Source organism: Thermobia domestica, chromosome 4 (assembly GCF_964235325.1).
Source record: "Thermobia domestica chromosome 4, izTheDome1.hap1.1, whole genome shotgun sequence".
NCBI classification, from domain to species: Eukaryota; Metazoa; Arthropoda; class Insecta; order Zygentoma; family Lepismatidae; genus Thermobia; species Thermobia domestica.
In genome coordinates, this window is record NC_137457.1 from 240,049,447 (window position 1) to 240,066,574 (window position 17,128).

At 33.7% G+C, this 17,128-nt stretch overlaps 1 protein-coding gene across 1 annotated transcript in view; it reads left to right on the forward strand.

The window, feature by feature from the left end:
* LOC145683076 (uncharacterized) overlaps positions 1–17,128 on the forward strand; it is a 72,259-nt gene that overhangs the window by 43,249 nt on the left and 11,882 nt on the right. The window contains exon 3 of the mRNA XM_081754435.1: positions 8,029–8,793. Coding sequence (XP_081610561.1) covers positions 8,029–8,793 — 765 coding nt within the window. The remainder of the gene's footprint in view (positions 1–8,028; positions 8,794–17,128) is intronic.

Genomic DNA, 17,128 nt, shown 5'->3' on the forward strand with positions numbered 1-17,128 from the left:
TTTCACTTTCGGTGGTTTCCCTTTCTGCAGCCCCCCACTTTTAAACCCTTATAACTTCGTACCGGAAGTGGTACAAACGAAAAATTTTCCGGTACATTCCGGCACAAACGTAGCACAAACGATTGCCATAAGTTTTGTTTCGAAATTCCAAGTTTGGAGGCTGCCGTTTCTCCATCCCCCCCCACTTTAAAACCCTTATAACTTCGTACCCGAAGTGGTACAAACGAAAATTTTTTCGGTACATTCCGAAACAAACGTAGTACAAACGATTGGCATAGGTTTTGTTTCGAAATTCCAAGTTGGGAGGCTGCCGTTTCTCCAGCCCTCCCACTTCAAAACCCTTATAACTTCGTACCGGAAGTGGTACAAACGAAAATTTTTGCGGTACACTCCGGCACAAACGTAGCACAAACGATTGGCATAGGTTTCGTTTCGAAATTCCAAGGTGGGGGGCTGCCGTTTCCCCAGCCCCCCACTTTAAAACCCTTATAACTTCGTACCGGAAGTGGTACAAAAGAAAATTTTCCGTACATTCCGGCACAAACGTAGCACAAACGATTGGGATAGGTTTCGTTTGGAAATTCCTAGGTGGGAGGGCTGCCGTTTCCCCAGCCCCCCACTTCAAAACCCTTATAACTTCGTACCGGAAGTGGTACAAACGAAAATTTTTGCGGTACACTCCGGCACAAACGTAGCACAAACGATTGGCATAGTTTTTTTTAATTCCTAGGTGGGGGCTGTCATTTCCCCAGCCCCCCACATCAAAACCCTTGTAACTTCGTACCGGAAGTGGTACAAACGAAAATTTTTGCGGTACATTCCGGCAGAAACGTAGCACAAACGATTGGCATAGGTTTTGTTTCGAAATTTCACTTTTGGTGGTTTCCGTTTCTGCAGCCCCCCACTTTAAAACCCTTATAACTTCGTACCGGAAGTGGTACAAACGAAAATTTTTCCGGTACATTCCGGCACAAACGTAGCACAAACGATTGCCATAGGTTTTGTTTCGAAATTCCAAGTTTGGAGGCTGCCGTTTCTCCAGCCCCCCCCCCCCCCCCGTCTCACTTTAAAACCCTTATAACTTCGTTCCCGAAGTGGTACAAACGAAAATTTTTTTCGGTACATTCCGACACAAACATAGTACAAACGATTGCCATAGGTTTTGTTTCGAAATTCCAAGTTTGGAGGCTGCCGTTTCTCCAGCCCTCCTACTTTAAAACCCTTATAACTTCGTACCGGAAGTGGTACAAACGAAGATTTTTGCGGTACATTCCGGCACAAACGTAGCACAAACGATTGGCATAGGTTTTGTTTCGAAATTTCACTTTTGGTGGTTTCCGTTTCTGCAGCCCCCCACTTTAAAACCCTTATAACTTCGTACCGGAAGTGGTACAAACGAAGATTTTTGCGGTACATTCCGGCACAAACGTAGCACAAACGATTGCCTTAGGTTTTGTTTGGAAATTCCTAGGTGGGGGGGGGGCTGGCGAAATGCACCTCTTTAATGATGTTATAATATTTTCAATTTGATCTATTTTAATTAGAATTAAATTTTTATTTTGTTATTCTTGGAGAAAGTATTATATTGTTAAATATATTTAATTCGAGTAATAAAAATCTTGGGAGTAATGTGTTGAAAACACATCAAACAACTAAAGCTCAGCTAGCTGAACATAGCTTTTGCAGACTGTAATGACAGAATTTAATTTAGTTTTCAGCTGTAAGGAGTTTATGACTGAGTCAGTTGTGAATTGTTAATGGAAGTTTGAATAGAATATCTACCTAGGTATTGGAATTATAGACTCAAAGACTGATAAGAAACTTACATCGTTTGGTCCAAAACTTCCCCTTATGCTCAACAATGGTGACGCTAGATGCAAATTTAAGGCAAAACCATAACATGAGCCTAAAAGTCTGGGGCCTTATACGGATGGTAGGACAAGCTAATTATTTCTTTGTGCCAACATTGGAAGGCCCAAAAATCATTAGTCCAATAAAGTAAAATCACTATTGTTTAGTGTGGCGAAACGTAAGGTGCGTGAGTGTCAATCAGGCGATCAGAGGTCAATAACCAGCAAGGATTTCATTGTTTTATTATTTCAAGTTTCACTACTTTAAGATTCGAAATATTACAGCAAGTTAAATATAAATGGAAGCAATGAAACAATGTAGGTGTAGCTCGAAGAAACAAAAATAAGTAAATGTTCGTACTTGTAAATGTATGAACATCTTCAATTTGGACTATAAAATGGAGTTTTGGATCCATACAGTATATACATCCTCGAGCTCCAAACGGCTAGGAGACTTACCTTCAATGAGCATGAACTCTCTTGTGGCTATATGATTAACATACATGCCTTTGGTGTGGGAGACCAGGGATCCATTTTACACTTTAATATGTAGGTTTGTGTCTCTGCAGCTTCGGAACTAACAGAATGTTAAACTGAACTACAATCAACCAATTTAGAGCACGAGTCTGGGACCGATATTGGCATCTTCATATATTTATATGGCAGGGTTTGTCCTTAATGTACTTATTTTTTCTTCACAAAATTCTTACATTGTGTCCTTGTTTCCTTTCGCAATTGCTCGCAATACTGTTTTGCACCTTTAAGTAGAGCAATTTATGGTGAGTTTTGAACACAAATGAACGACTCGTCAGCCACACACGTTACATTTTTTGGACACATATTGATATTTTTTTCCTCTGTTCGTTACTTACCTCGTAATGTGCTATGAAGTGCTGCCGATTTGTCATATCTTTATCGAGTCCTCCTATGACCGAAACAAGGCTACGTAGGTTAAAGAATACATTATGTTTTGTCTTCTTTGTTTCACCTAGCATTATCTATGCTGAGCACGGCCGCAAGGTGTATACCACTTGAAAAATCAAAGGAGAGTTACACATAGATGTTGTTTCTTGCCAACATTATTTAGTATATATCTAGGGGTATACAATAAGAGAATATTTAAGTAAGACAGAACAATCATTAGTTGAACATTGTTTGCAGGTGATATGCCGCTTGTTAAGGAATCTGAAATGAAAATTATTGAACTATTTAGAAACTTCAAGGAGGGCAGCGAAAAATGTGAGATGAAAATAAACACTAGAGAAGCAATGGTGATTGATAAGTGGCCTATAAAGGATTGGAAAAACATTTACAAAGAAGAAATGTCTATTTAACGGGATCTGGGATGAAGATAGACATTACACGAAAGCAACAAAAAACATAGGAGACTGTCAAAATAAAGGTGGAAAGAAGAATGGAAAGAATCAGCTTGGTCCAATGAAAAACAATTGAGATATTATAAGTAGTAGGGACGTACTTGAAAAGAGAAAGAATATCTAGTATGGACGTTAGCTAAGAAGGAACGTTTCGTGATGGACATGGCGAAAAAAAACATTCTGACATGAAAAGGAGAGAAGGGGGTTAAGATGCTATAGTTGGTGTACGATATTAAAACAAAAACTGTACGTGAAGAGGAAGACATTTATTGAAGACGGTGCGTGGGAGAGTCCCAGTTTGCACCAACTACCCTGCCAACAATGATGGAACACCTGTGATGATAATAATGTAAATATATCACTCTAGATTGTTAATACAGACATCTAGAGATATATTTTTTGTTAAAAACTTACTTCACTCAATATACTTAGAAAAGAAAAAGAAAGAAAAACAAATCAGGTCACTAAAATAATAATAATAATAATAATAATAATAATAATATAATGAAATAGAGAACTGAACACAGACGAACAGTTGTGATCTAGTTTGGATCCTTTACGCCACAGAAGAACTGATGCTCATTGTGACTATGAAATATGATTCTGCTTAAGTTGTGAGAGAATATAATAACTTATTGGATTTGCTTTTACTTCCCTTGATTTTTGTTTGCATTAGTATTATTTTTACTTTGAGCGACAATTGCAGAAAACGAAATGTAGTCATATTACGAAAATTGAAACTCAACCGATTTACACGTTTCATGGCCTAAAATATATGAATAGAGGGTACGTGCTACACACTAATTATCTCAATCCTATCTCTTAAATTAACTTGTGTCATGCCAAGGTTATTAATGAAACATTACTTTACGAAATAAGAACAAGTTATTGTAGTACGAGTTTCCACAAGACCGTCCGAAGGAAACTCATCCCAGGAAAATTATTTATGGAATACTATAATATAATTAGATAAATGTCTATGCATGAAATAATAACAAAATCAACTGATCTGTTTTCCAGAATACTGACCAGAAAGTATTCACTCATCATCCCTTTCATGAATTTATGAAATACGGGGTAAATAAACTAAACAATCTGTCAAAAATAATCCGAGGAACTCAAAACAGGCAAACTGACATCAAAGAATCATTTTTGGTATGCAAGGGCAATAAAGCGTGTAATTTCATAAAAATCCTAAATTCGTTTTATCTACTATTAGTATACTCTTTTTCTTCTATTGTCACTAGAAAGTAAAAATACATTTTTAGATATAAGCCGTCCTTTTTTCGTCTCGATGTATGAGTAGAGAGCTACATTCGTTTTAAAATCATAATATTCAACATATCGAGACAATGTTTTCATAAGTTTATGCAGAGGAGAGCTTCGAATTGTCTTTCCACTTCCCAAAACAAAGGAAGTTAATTAAAGGATAAAAATCAAGTTTTGCAATTTTGTCCTAAACTACTGTTACGATTTGGTTCATATTTCACGAAATAATATTCGATTAACAGCCCTATAATACTGTATTGTATATACTGTTTTTCTAATAAAATTCAGAATAGGCAATTTTCTTTGGATAATTTTCATAAATGTTATTCTTTCAATATTGTTCATATTTCATAAATAAATGTTCCATTAATAACTCTCTAATATGAAGAACGTCACTCTTATGATAGTGTCTACAATAGTAGCTTACGTTAGGGGATGTTTTCATAAGAGTTTTTCGTTCAAAAGAAACATCTACCAAATTCGTTTATGTTTTTAAATATATATTTTATTATTAATACTACAGGGTGGCTTAAATATTGTCTCAGTTACAAATTTGCAAAGGGTAGATTATTTTTAAGAGTATGTTTTTTACAACATGATTTTCTCAAAAAAAAAAAAAAACATTTTGACTATGTTGTTCATATTTCATAAGGTGTATATTTACTTGTTAACACTATACTTCGATATAGATGATTTCACTTCAAAAAGTACACAAGGGGATACTTAATAATAGCATATTGATTGTATTGTCAGTTTGCTGACATACAACACAATTCTATGATGTAATTAGAGGAAAATTAACAAAAAAGTTGATAAATTCGAACAAATGAGTAAGTGTCCAAGAGAAAAAATGTCACCAAAGAAAAGGAAGCCTTGGTTGATAGGATTTTCCTGAACGCTGTAACTCTAGTTTTTTTTTTTTTTTTTTTTTTCATGTTAACGAAAACCTTTGGTTCGATGTAAGAAATTAGTTACAAAGAAATGAATTCTATTGGAAAATATGGAAAAGGTTACATGCCTGTGCGACTTCTTATTCTTAGTTTATTTAGAAAATTCTCAATCGTCCCGTGTTATATATATAAGAAAAACTGTCTAAGAAAAACTAAAAGACAAAATATGATAGCACAAAACTTAGTAAAAATAATATATCGCAGTGAAATTCGAACCATGTCCAAATGAATTGCATCCTCAGAGAAAAGAGAACTTAACACGCATGTCTATCAAAGCAACAGTAAAAAATTGCTTCAGTTGTATTAATAGATAATGAACTTCATAACCGACTGCATTGTATTTGTACAATTGTTGTCCGGGAGAAAGAGTGTGTGTTTCCCTTAACTGTAAGAGAGCGTTCTGTATTTACTAATATACTATTTTGTTCTAAAAGTATCATTGTAATTTGTAAGAAAAGAATAGCTAAATATTTTAAGCAACAAATTTTCAGCTGTTTTAGAAAGCCTGGTTACTCTATTCTCCTACTACATCCGTTCTTAATACTTCTATTGCGTTGTTGATAATCTAGAAATTTTAAGAGATTCAGAAAAATTAAAGTATGGCATTATATTTTGGAGAAGTATGTATAATTGCTTACTATAATTTGTACTTAAATATTCATCAATGAATATTGGAGCCTTCACGAAGTAGTTAGATACACATAATTATCAGTACTGAAAAAATAATTTGTGCTAAATAATTATGTATATACATAAAATGCAATTTAATAATTATCAAAAATGCTCAAATATCTTACTCGACGTCATTCATTTGCGCACATACATTTTCAACTCTGCACAGTAAGGAAAAATGCAAGATTATAATATTTCCAACTGAAACTGACATTTATGGTTTGAGAATTACAAATATAGCCTTTTAGCAATGATATGATGCCAGCGCCGCCTTACAATACATTTAAATACATCTATTGAGTAAGATATTAACATCAAATTTCAATGAATAGTTACGTAACAGAAAAACGAAAAAATATATTACAGGTAGGAAGTAACTGTGAATAAAATTTACACTTGTGTGTATGTGTGTGTGGAATTAAAATGTACAATCATATTTTTTTTCTCACATGACCTTATTTGGCCTTAATTTCTTAATGGATCTGCTACAACAGGACGCAAAATGTCCGGTCGCCAGGTCGCCATTGGCAACTAGAAATTTAGAGCTGGCGACCAGTACTCAGTAGCAATTATTCCTGTGTAAACTCATAGGGATGCAAAGTTTCTGTTTCGCATGAAAGTAATTCTGACTGGGTGACAAAATAATTGTCACTGATATGAATTGTTCAATCCAATCCTGATTAAAATTGTCTGTTTTTTTTTTTTTTTTTTAATTTTATGCCCTGATGTAATCTCTTACTTTGTTAAACAAGAAGGCTGGGGGGCAGGGATTTCTCATAATTTGTACGTGAGATATACTGGCGACTTTCATTTTTGGATTTAGGAGTGCTTCTGACTTTGAAATGTTGCGCCCTGCGCCACAATGTATATTTGTGGTAGGTTACCGACTAATTATATTAACTACTCGATAGGTTTATTTCTCAGTATGCTATTACTAACTCACTAAACAAAACTCCAGATATTAGTCCCATTATCTTAGTTTTTTTTAGAGTGAAGGAGGATATACTACGCTAATATAAGTACTTCACGTATCCCATTTGTAAAGTGTCTTCTATTGATTAAAACATAGACTGTTTGGATGGATACTGGTGTAACTCCAAAATATAAATTTCCAGGAAACAAACTTTCAACCTCATATAAATCGCATCAAGAGAATGTTATTCACTATCAGCATTAAAAAACTCATAATTATATTTTAGATTGCAACCATAAAAGAAATATGATTTTTTCGTGAGAAATTGAAGTTCTAAGTTTTGCAATGAAAAATTATCATTTTTAGTTACACTACTTGAAGTCGAAGTAGTTCATATACCTGATATATACCTTTCAAAATCAGGGACCGCTATTGATTCCACTGTCTACCCTAAGTGACGCTCTGTAGTATCAATTTGGAAACTTGTCTAAAAACATATACTGCATATTTTATATGTCAGGTTTTGTTCAATGAGTACCTAATGTTAGAAGCAATTTACATCTTTTGGTCCAAAAGATCGACGGATGATTCTTCAAATGCAGTTATTTAAACAAAAAAGCATGAACTAGTTTTAATCATTAACAGAAACATGGCTACCTACGTATTTTAATGAAGTAATTTTACTTGATAACATCAAACATTTTTACTTTCAGACACATATCATCAACCATATTACGTAATACATGAAAAGGAGTTTTATTTGTTTGTGCTTATTTCACTGAGATCATACTTTATTATTTTTATTTATTTCAATAATATGTTTATTTCCGTCAGAAGTGACCACTGCTAATACAAACTATATCAAATGTAATTAATTTAAACTTGTCTCATTAGACTCTTAGTACGTTAGATCTAAATAGTGTTTATATATATGTGTGTGTGTTTGTGTTTGCAATGAGAGGTTTTGGTGAAAACTATTCCAATACTTTATTTTGCAGATTTCCTTCCATGGATATCAGATGATAAAACAACTTCACCAAAAGTATCACTACTCCCATCAATATTACCTGGATATCCATATTATAGTCCACCGATATCTTCACCTTTTTCTCCTCCATCAAAAAAGTCCACAATATCCACACCGAAACGTACAAGAACAATGCCGACAAAACTACCATTTACATTTCAAAATAAACTACCATCTATAGTTTGCACAAAGAAACCATTTCCAATAATGCCACCAGTTACAGTTCATACAGAGAAACCATTTACAATTCCGAAAAAGTCACAATTTGTACATTTCCAAATTAGTACAGTGCCACCACTTAGAAGTAAGGGAAACCCACCATTTATATTTTCGACAACTTCACCATTTTCAACTAAGACAATGCCATCACTTACATTACTCACAATGCTACCATTTACAATTAAGGAAATGACACCATTTGCAATCTTGATAATGTCACCAATTACAATTCTTTTAATGCCACCCTTTAAAATTCCAACAAAACCACCGTTTACAATTCCAACAAGGCCACCACTTACAAGCCCCACAATGAAAACATTTACATTGCCTGCATACCCCAAAATCACAATGCCAACATTTACATGGCCTACATTCCCAACAATCAAAAATCCAACATTGCTAACAACTCGAAAGTCGGCAATGTCATCAATTACATTGTCAACAGTATCAACAACAGGTAAACCTCATACGCTTCCAACTGCGGGACCTGATTATTGTGGTGATTTTTTTCAGTGTTGTAAGTAGAAACAATTTCAATAAAATTCAAACGTTAAAATTAGTTAGCATAATATATTAATATTATTTGATAGTCTGACTCCGTAATAGGAATGTGGGTACTTCTCTTCTGATTTGATATATAGGTTTCTACATTACTTCCTCTAACTAGTAATGAGTAGTACTTTTCCTTTGATGGATATAATATTAAAAGTAACAACCCACGAGGAATGTCTTGCTTTGGGAAACGTAATGTGTTAAATGTTATTTTAAATTTCATAAACATGGATTTGTTGTAAGCAAATGCCTCAAATCACTCCATAAATCTTACTCATCTTAATAATTTTCAAGTGAGATTCACTTTGGATCTATTTTGTTGCAATAAAAGTGTTTAGGAATTACAATTATGCTAACATAAATGCATTTTGCTATTCAAGAGGAATAATGAAATCATATTGTTTTTTCTCACGATATTTAAATTAGTGACTACAGATTTTATTAATTTTTCAACATGTCATTCATTCGCTAATATGCTTAATGTAACATTCAGGTAGCAACATCTGTAGTGTTACTAACAACTTAAAATATGAACCAATATTTAATATTATTTTTAAGATATAATCATTTTAAAGCTTCGTTCATTAGAAACGTGTGAAATACGAATAACATTTGCGGTATCAAATACTTGTTTCACGTTGGGTAGTTTGCTTTGAATGCTACAGTCTTGCTGGAAGTCATCTCAGGAGAAATTACCTGACATATGTGATATAAATAATTAAGAAACAGCACGAACTTCAGATTGAAATGTTCAAATACAAATATTTGAAAAAGGTAGTGTAAATTTAGTTCATAATAGTTACAAGTGGTTCAATCAAGTTCCTTAATTAAGTGAGAAAATAATATTTCAGTTTTCAGTAACACGACAGTAGAGTATCCCATAATGAAAAAGAATATAAATAAAAAGATTTGTAATGAATATTGTAATTATAGTGAAACGTACAACAATTTTAAAAGAAAATTTAGATTAATTGTTTACATTACTTTTAGATCATCACAAGGAAAGAAATATTCTAAATGTCCCAAGATGGAAAGCAAAAAATATACACATCGAAATAGGAATAAAATTCATAATACAATTTTTGCTATACATTTATTCAGATTTCATAATATATCGCTTTCCTCTCAATCATTCATCTGATTAAGATATGATTGGAATTTTGATCTAGGTACCGTAAGTGTGAGGAAAACTTGGCCGCATTTCATTAGTTTGGTTAATCCATATTATGAGTTCTAACTATATAATGTTGTGCAATAGATATAATTTTCTACGCTGTAAATTATTTATTAAAAACTCATAGACTAGTACTTGCTGTCCGTACCGAGTAGCACAATAAATATCATATTGATGCCTTTTGAACAAGAATGCACATTTGGTTGAAAGTACACTAAATATTATTTGATTGAAACCTTTTTTTCTTTCTTTGAAATATGGCTAATTGAAATATGATGGAATTAAATTCATATATCAAACGACTACATGCCGTATGAGTACATACTTTACCTAGTAGAAAACAATTTAGTAATAGATAATATGAAGATGTTCACCACCAGCAGACCATAAAACAATGACCCGCGTTTAGGAAAGTTAACATTATAAGTCCTCAGAAGTCAACTATAATATCTTGCTGATAGCTTCAATACAGCCATTTTTTTTAAAAAGTGCCACCTTACATTATTAAAAGAATCTTTATGTGGATATACACACTCCTGCATTGAGCAAAGCATTATCATTTACTATCGCACAATCCAATGGCAGGTCGGTGTATACACAGCAACACGAAACATGGCTCTTTATCTCAGTCGTTGTTCTCATGGCACCAGGAATTTGAATATTAGTTTGCGCAGAAAGTACTCAATGAGGCGCACTCAAACCGTAGAGAGATAAATAATTTTATTTAGTTATGATAATTTTATCTTTAAGGATGTAGCTGAAATATATTTCTGATTGACAAATCTAGTACGTAAAGAATCAAATTTGCGTACATCTACATATGATAGTCTGCTGTACTAATAGAGAATTTTTAAGGAACTTTGTAAACAATATGAGATATCTGACTCCGTAATTGGCTACACTTAACATTGCATTAGCATAAATGTTTAAAGAATTTATGTTAATATTCCACAGTACTTAGTAAGTCCTGCTTAGGTGAGACTTGTTTCATCACTTCGAGTGAGGTGTAAATGTTGACCGTTAACGATCAACACAATTTCATGCAACCGAAAATTTTGCCAAAACTAGTAGTCCGGATGGTGCTAATCATATACAAGAACTTTCTGTGAATTCAAGTCACTCGCAATAAACTTCGAGTTGAACATAGGCATGATTAAATTAACAGAACTAAAATCAAGACTAAGAAGCTCACAATTTCACTAAAAAATGTCATCAAAACTGAAAGCTCATTTAAAACATTAACGAAGTGGTAGCCAAGGAGTTAAACAGTCTTCACTTTATCTGACACACTTCATTTTATGGTAGTTTGATTCAACTTACGATCGATCACGGTGTATGCACTAGGGATGGCCACATTTTCCGGAAAGACGGAAAACGGAAAATATTTTTTCCGGAAACCGGAAAATTGAAAACGGAAAACGGAAAATTTTCCGGAAAATCGGAAAACGGAAAATTTTCCGGAAAATCGGAAACGGAAAATTTTCCGGAAAATCGGAAGGCGGAAAATTTTCCGGAAAAACGGAAACGGAAAATTTTCCGGAAAATCGGAAACGGAAAATTTTCCGGAAAAACGGAAACGAAAAATTTTCCGGAAAAACGGAAACGGAAAATTTTCCGGAAAATCGGAAACGGAAAATTTTCCGGAAAATCGGAAGGCGGAAAATTTTCCGGAAAAACGGAAACGGAAATTTTTTCGGAAAAACGGAAACGGAAATTTTCCGGAAAACGGAAGACGGAAAATTTTCCGGAAAATGAAAATGTTCACTTGGAATAGTGACATTGGTCGTCTTACATTAAGAAATATAACGAAAAATGCTACGCGAAAACAACCTGTAAATGAGGCAATGCTCTTCACCATCTAGTGCTAAAGAAACGCAACTCAAACTTAACATTGGACAGGAGAGAAAAGGTCGAGTAAATCAGCGACGAAACATTCCTTCCTCCTACATCTATTTGTACACTTGCTTAATCATGTACTTTTTTTGTTTGCGTGAGGGCTTGCAGATCATTCGTTTGCACCGGGAAATTCCCATCATGCGTGTGTTTCGGGGAATCCCCGATTATGCGTGTACCTGAGGGCAGAACTCTGGCAGTAGAGCTGGCAGTGTGTTATTAATACAACTGGTATGTTCATATTCCAACCATTTCTTCATTGCTTATCGTGATCACGGTGATCTGTCAAGGTCACAGATCCTGGGGGGCAGCCCCCTCAAAGTTCATGTGGATCCCGCATTCTATTTATAAATATACAATATTTTGCACAATTTGAATTCAGTTTGTCTTAAAACCCTCATATATACCTTCTGCATCTGAATGGATCCCCAAAGTTACAGAGAAATTGGTGCCCTAGATTGATTCTATAGAATCCACACGCAGTAGTATTGGCGGGAGTACACTACGTATTCCAACTGAGCTCAGACGTTAGAACATCGGATTAACATTCAGAAGGCCGATGTTCGATTCGAGCACCCTATCGTCCGATGTTTTTTTTTTTTTTTTTCTGTAAGTTTATTACTCAGTTACATCCGACCTGTGCCATAGACTTTTCAACCCTAAGATAAATTTAATTCTACTGATGTAATTAAATTTTACACTTTACCCTAGTGTTACCATCTTGCAACTATAAGCGTCACAAATTCCAAATACCAGTACTATTGAGATAAATACCATAGTATGTAGCACTACTTGAAACTAGCGCCAGCTATTCATATAATGATCTATTCCACATAATTCTCTTCGTAACTTTTTCCGCTACTTTCTCTTAAACTGAAGGACGATTCCACCTAGTAATCGATACATCAATTCAGTTCTCAATGATGACTTATTATCTATGATTCTGTATGCATTTGAAAGTTTTACTTATTATTAGAGCAACCCAAAAGCATACAAAAGCATAAAAAGCATTATAGCTATTTACACATATGGTTGGTACCTTGAACATGGTTGTGGCTGTCTAAGGGTCCAGAAGAAACTAATTTTAAAAGCATAATTTTAGAAAATAAAGCATAAAACATAATTTAAAAGATATAGCACAATTCTTTAAAAAAAATCTCTTTAACTTCAAGTTTAACATATTGTATTAATATTTTTAAGAAACAATATCTACAGTGCAAAATCATTGAGAACATAACAATGCAACAATGAAAAGCTTATTTTTATTTTTGTAAACTTTTTGGTCTAATCTTTTGACGTGGAGAAAAGAATAAAGGACAAAAAGAAGAAAACTTCCACCAACAATGAATAGTACACAAGAACTCCACACTATAATGTTATGTGTACCTCTTGAAGTTGAGCACTTTCTGTACTTATTGGTGGCATCTTTTACTTTCCCTTTCTGTATATATGCACCTCTAAGGCGCACACAAGTGATTAAAAAAAAAAAACTGACTCGAGTAAAGCCTCTCTTTACAGTGCATTAGGTAGAAAGTTCATTAAATATGAAAGAAACTGGTTGCATAAAATATTAATAAATAGATCAAGATATTTAGAATATTTAATGTATAGTAAATATTATACGTTATACACGATTGATGTAAAACAATGATTGAAATTAATAATAAAGCATAATAAAGCATAATTTGGAAAAAAATAAAGCATAATGTGGGTTGCTCTACATATTATTCTACATTCATGTTTTGTTACTAAATTGTGAACTCCTAATGCAATCAAAGTGTTTTATTATTATTATTATTATTATTATTATTATTATTATTATTATTATTATTATTATTATTATTACTTATTATTATTATTATTATTATTATTATTATTATTATTATTATTATTATTATTATTATTATTATTATTATTTCATAAACGTAGATGATAATCTAGGTGCTGCTACTTCTATATCTCAGATTATCGCTTCACCTGGCGCACGCTCAAATGCATCTAAAGTAACAGAAAGATCCCAGAAAAAATGTTTTACAAATAAGGGAACATAGTAGTACGTAAGAAACAGAAAAGAATTCTGTCTTATCTCAGAGACCCTAAACCTTGTTCTTCCGCAAGAGCAGAGGTGCTTGATAGTAAAATAAGTAATGTGGTACCAAAGGATTCTTCTTCCTTTGTCTTTCGTTGAAGCAATTCGGTTTCTTGAATTTATGAATGAAGTAGAACCAAGTTACCACTCACCATCCAGGCAAACTGTGACTCGCCGTATTGAGGCCTTGTTTTCTAAGGAGAAGTGTGGCTGCGGAATCGATTGATTTGACAACAGATAGCTGGGCTTCGCAGGCTACGGAAAGTTATATTACAATCACAGTCCACTATATGCTTCCATCTAAGTTCAATAAGTTCAGTCCTTCAAATAATTGAAATAGAAGTGAGGCACACAAGGGTAAACCTAACTCAGCACTTAGCCCATGTTGCAGAGTAGTGGAATATTTTAGATAAAATACATGCAATTGTCTATGACAATGCTAGTAATATCACAAGTGCGGTACGAGAACTTCCGTATGCAAGCATATGTTGTTTTGCTCAGACCCTAAACTCTCTATAATTAAGGGACTTGCAATAGAGAAAATCGAGAAAATGTTAACCCTATATTGCGCAGTGTTAATCCAAATTAACAAACCATGTTGAGTGTGATACTTTGAAAGTCATACCGTAGGTGGTGCCACTTCTGTTTCAGATGGTTTCCTTTATGCCGTGCCATCTGTTATGCACACTCATAATTGCATCTCTTTCGGAATGAGAGGTTTTCCAGCAGTTTCTGTTGCGAGGGCGGATACAGCGTGGGTGAAATGCATTGCTTTGTTTATTTTTGAAGCAAGAGGAGTCGAAAACAGGGAAATTTTTCTTTGAAAAAATATTTTTCTAGAAGGTATGTGTCTGTTGTTTATTTTAAGTGCTTGTAACTTATCACACTAATTTCGTTTTGTATTTGATCGTCCGAAATATGTTTGTATATTCTGATTAACATTGAGCAACTACGAACCTCTTTTACTAAGAATCAAACATTTCTTTGATAGGCCTAATGGAAAGTTTTAAAGGTTGGTTTCTTACCTTCTTTTCTTTGACTTTTGTTGGAATTTTTATTGGCTCATGGAAAGCATTGTTGCGTGTAGTGTATGCTTTCAGTGTTACCAACTTATGAATAAAAATAATATGAAGTTGAACCCGAAAAAAATACTAAACGTAACAACGTCATTTCAGACATCTTTCTCTATTTTTTTTTTTTTTTTTTTTTTTTTTTTTTTGGATTTTGTGTTACTTTGAAAACCTCAGTTACTCTTTCTCTCTCTTTCCTTTCTGTTACTCTTTAGTATTATTTACCGATTTATTGCCCGATAAAGATTCTTGAAGACTGTAAAAGCTTATATTACTTTAACAGATGAGCAAGAATATATTTCGGAAAAACGACTCGTTCAGCCATACATACCTCCTGACAACAGTGAGGATGAGCAGCTCCAGGTAAGCGATAGAGTTAGGAGTTCTAGATTCAGACGATGAAGAATGGCGTCATAAATTTGAAACTTCAAATGGATCAGAAGATATGTTCAAAACTATTGTACTCCAGTATTTTACATTGATTTCATTGAAATAGATACTTTTAGATTAGTAAATTGAAAGAATCATTTGCTTTTTTTCTTTCTTCAGATGAAATAGTAAATGCCAATTCCAGTCAGGCTACAACTGCTGCCAGTCGTCAGCCCCAATGGAAAAGAATAACAAGAAATTATCCACCTCTTCAGTCACCACAATAGAAATCGCGTTTGTCTTCTCCAAATAAAATCAGATCTCTAATTGAATATTTCCAAATGTTTTTAGTGCTGATATTCTGGATGTAATCGTTCGTGAAAGTATTTTATATTCTAACCAGAAGGACCCCAATAAATCTTTGGTACTAACTAAGTTAGAATTAGAAATATTTAAGAACCGTAATGTTCATGTCCATTTTCGCATACCAAGGACAAGATTGTATTGGAGTTCGTCCTATAGAATTCGCCAAGTTGCTAATAACATGTCTTACGGCATTGTGTTTCACTTCAAAGAAAAATTGTTTACTGTCATTCTATACATAATAGGTGTGATCCACGAAAGATATGTTAGTAATTTCAGATTAAACATACAATGTTTCAGCATACCTTAGAATACATATTGTTTACTAAAGCATGTTATGAAAATGTGCGCAATACTATGTGTAAAGAAAGTCTGTAACGTCTAAAAAAATTCTGTATTGGATATCAATGAAAAATTAAACAAATAAAGTTCATAATTGCGCAATGTTAATTCAAATACACAATTCTCCTGACGTCATATGGTAAATGTGAAAGTCAAAATTTATTATTAGTTCGGTTTAGATACGCGAATGCAGTAAGAAAAAACATCTAAATATTTTTTCTCGAAACAATTAATAAATTGCGCAATATAGGGTTAAGTGTTGTTAGTCGGAATGTTTCCCACTTTAAATATAGTACGTTGGCAACGTCAGAACTGGGAAAACAGTAAAGGTTATTAGGATTGGAAGTACATTTCCTTATACAGCAAGTTAAAACTCGGTGGAACAGCATACATGAAATGCTTGAGAGATTGATAGAAAAAAGAAGAGCTCTTAACAATGAATTATCAGATAGAAATGTAACAAAGACGTCAGATTGCAAGAAATTTAACCCTTTAAGGATGTCCAAAATTTTAGACTTTCACTCAAACAGCTACTGTTTCCTTACTATTTATCATAGAATCATGGTTCATACCTCGTTTTTCTCACGATAGAGCATACTTACCAACGGTACCACGTGTCGGTATCATAAACCTTAACCGGAAAATCGAAAAAAGCGGAATTTTTCTGAAAAAATCACCCCTTCGTAACACTTGCGCCCCTCGGGCCCGTCCCCGGTTTCACGTAGGGATCTAAAAAAAATTGATAAATACCCAAAGGTAGGTCTACACATAATCCTTATGCAAGTTTCAATCTGATATCTTGAAAACTAAAGGCGTGAAAAAGTTTTGAAATTTGCCTTAAGACAAAAGTCACGTCCCTTCGCACCACTTGGCGCCGCCAAGTTGACTATCCGGTTCCAAAACGCATCTGCGGTGTTCTTTGGTCCATCCTTGACTTGAAAAATAAAAAAAAATCCCGGCTTAAATACCTGTTATAGAACCTAAATAAGCGGTCAAAGAC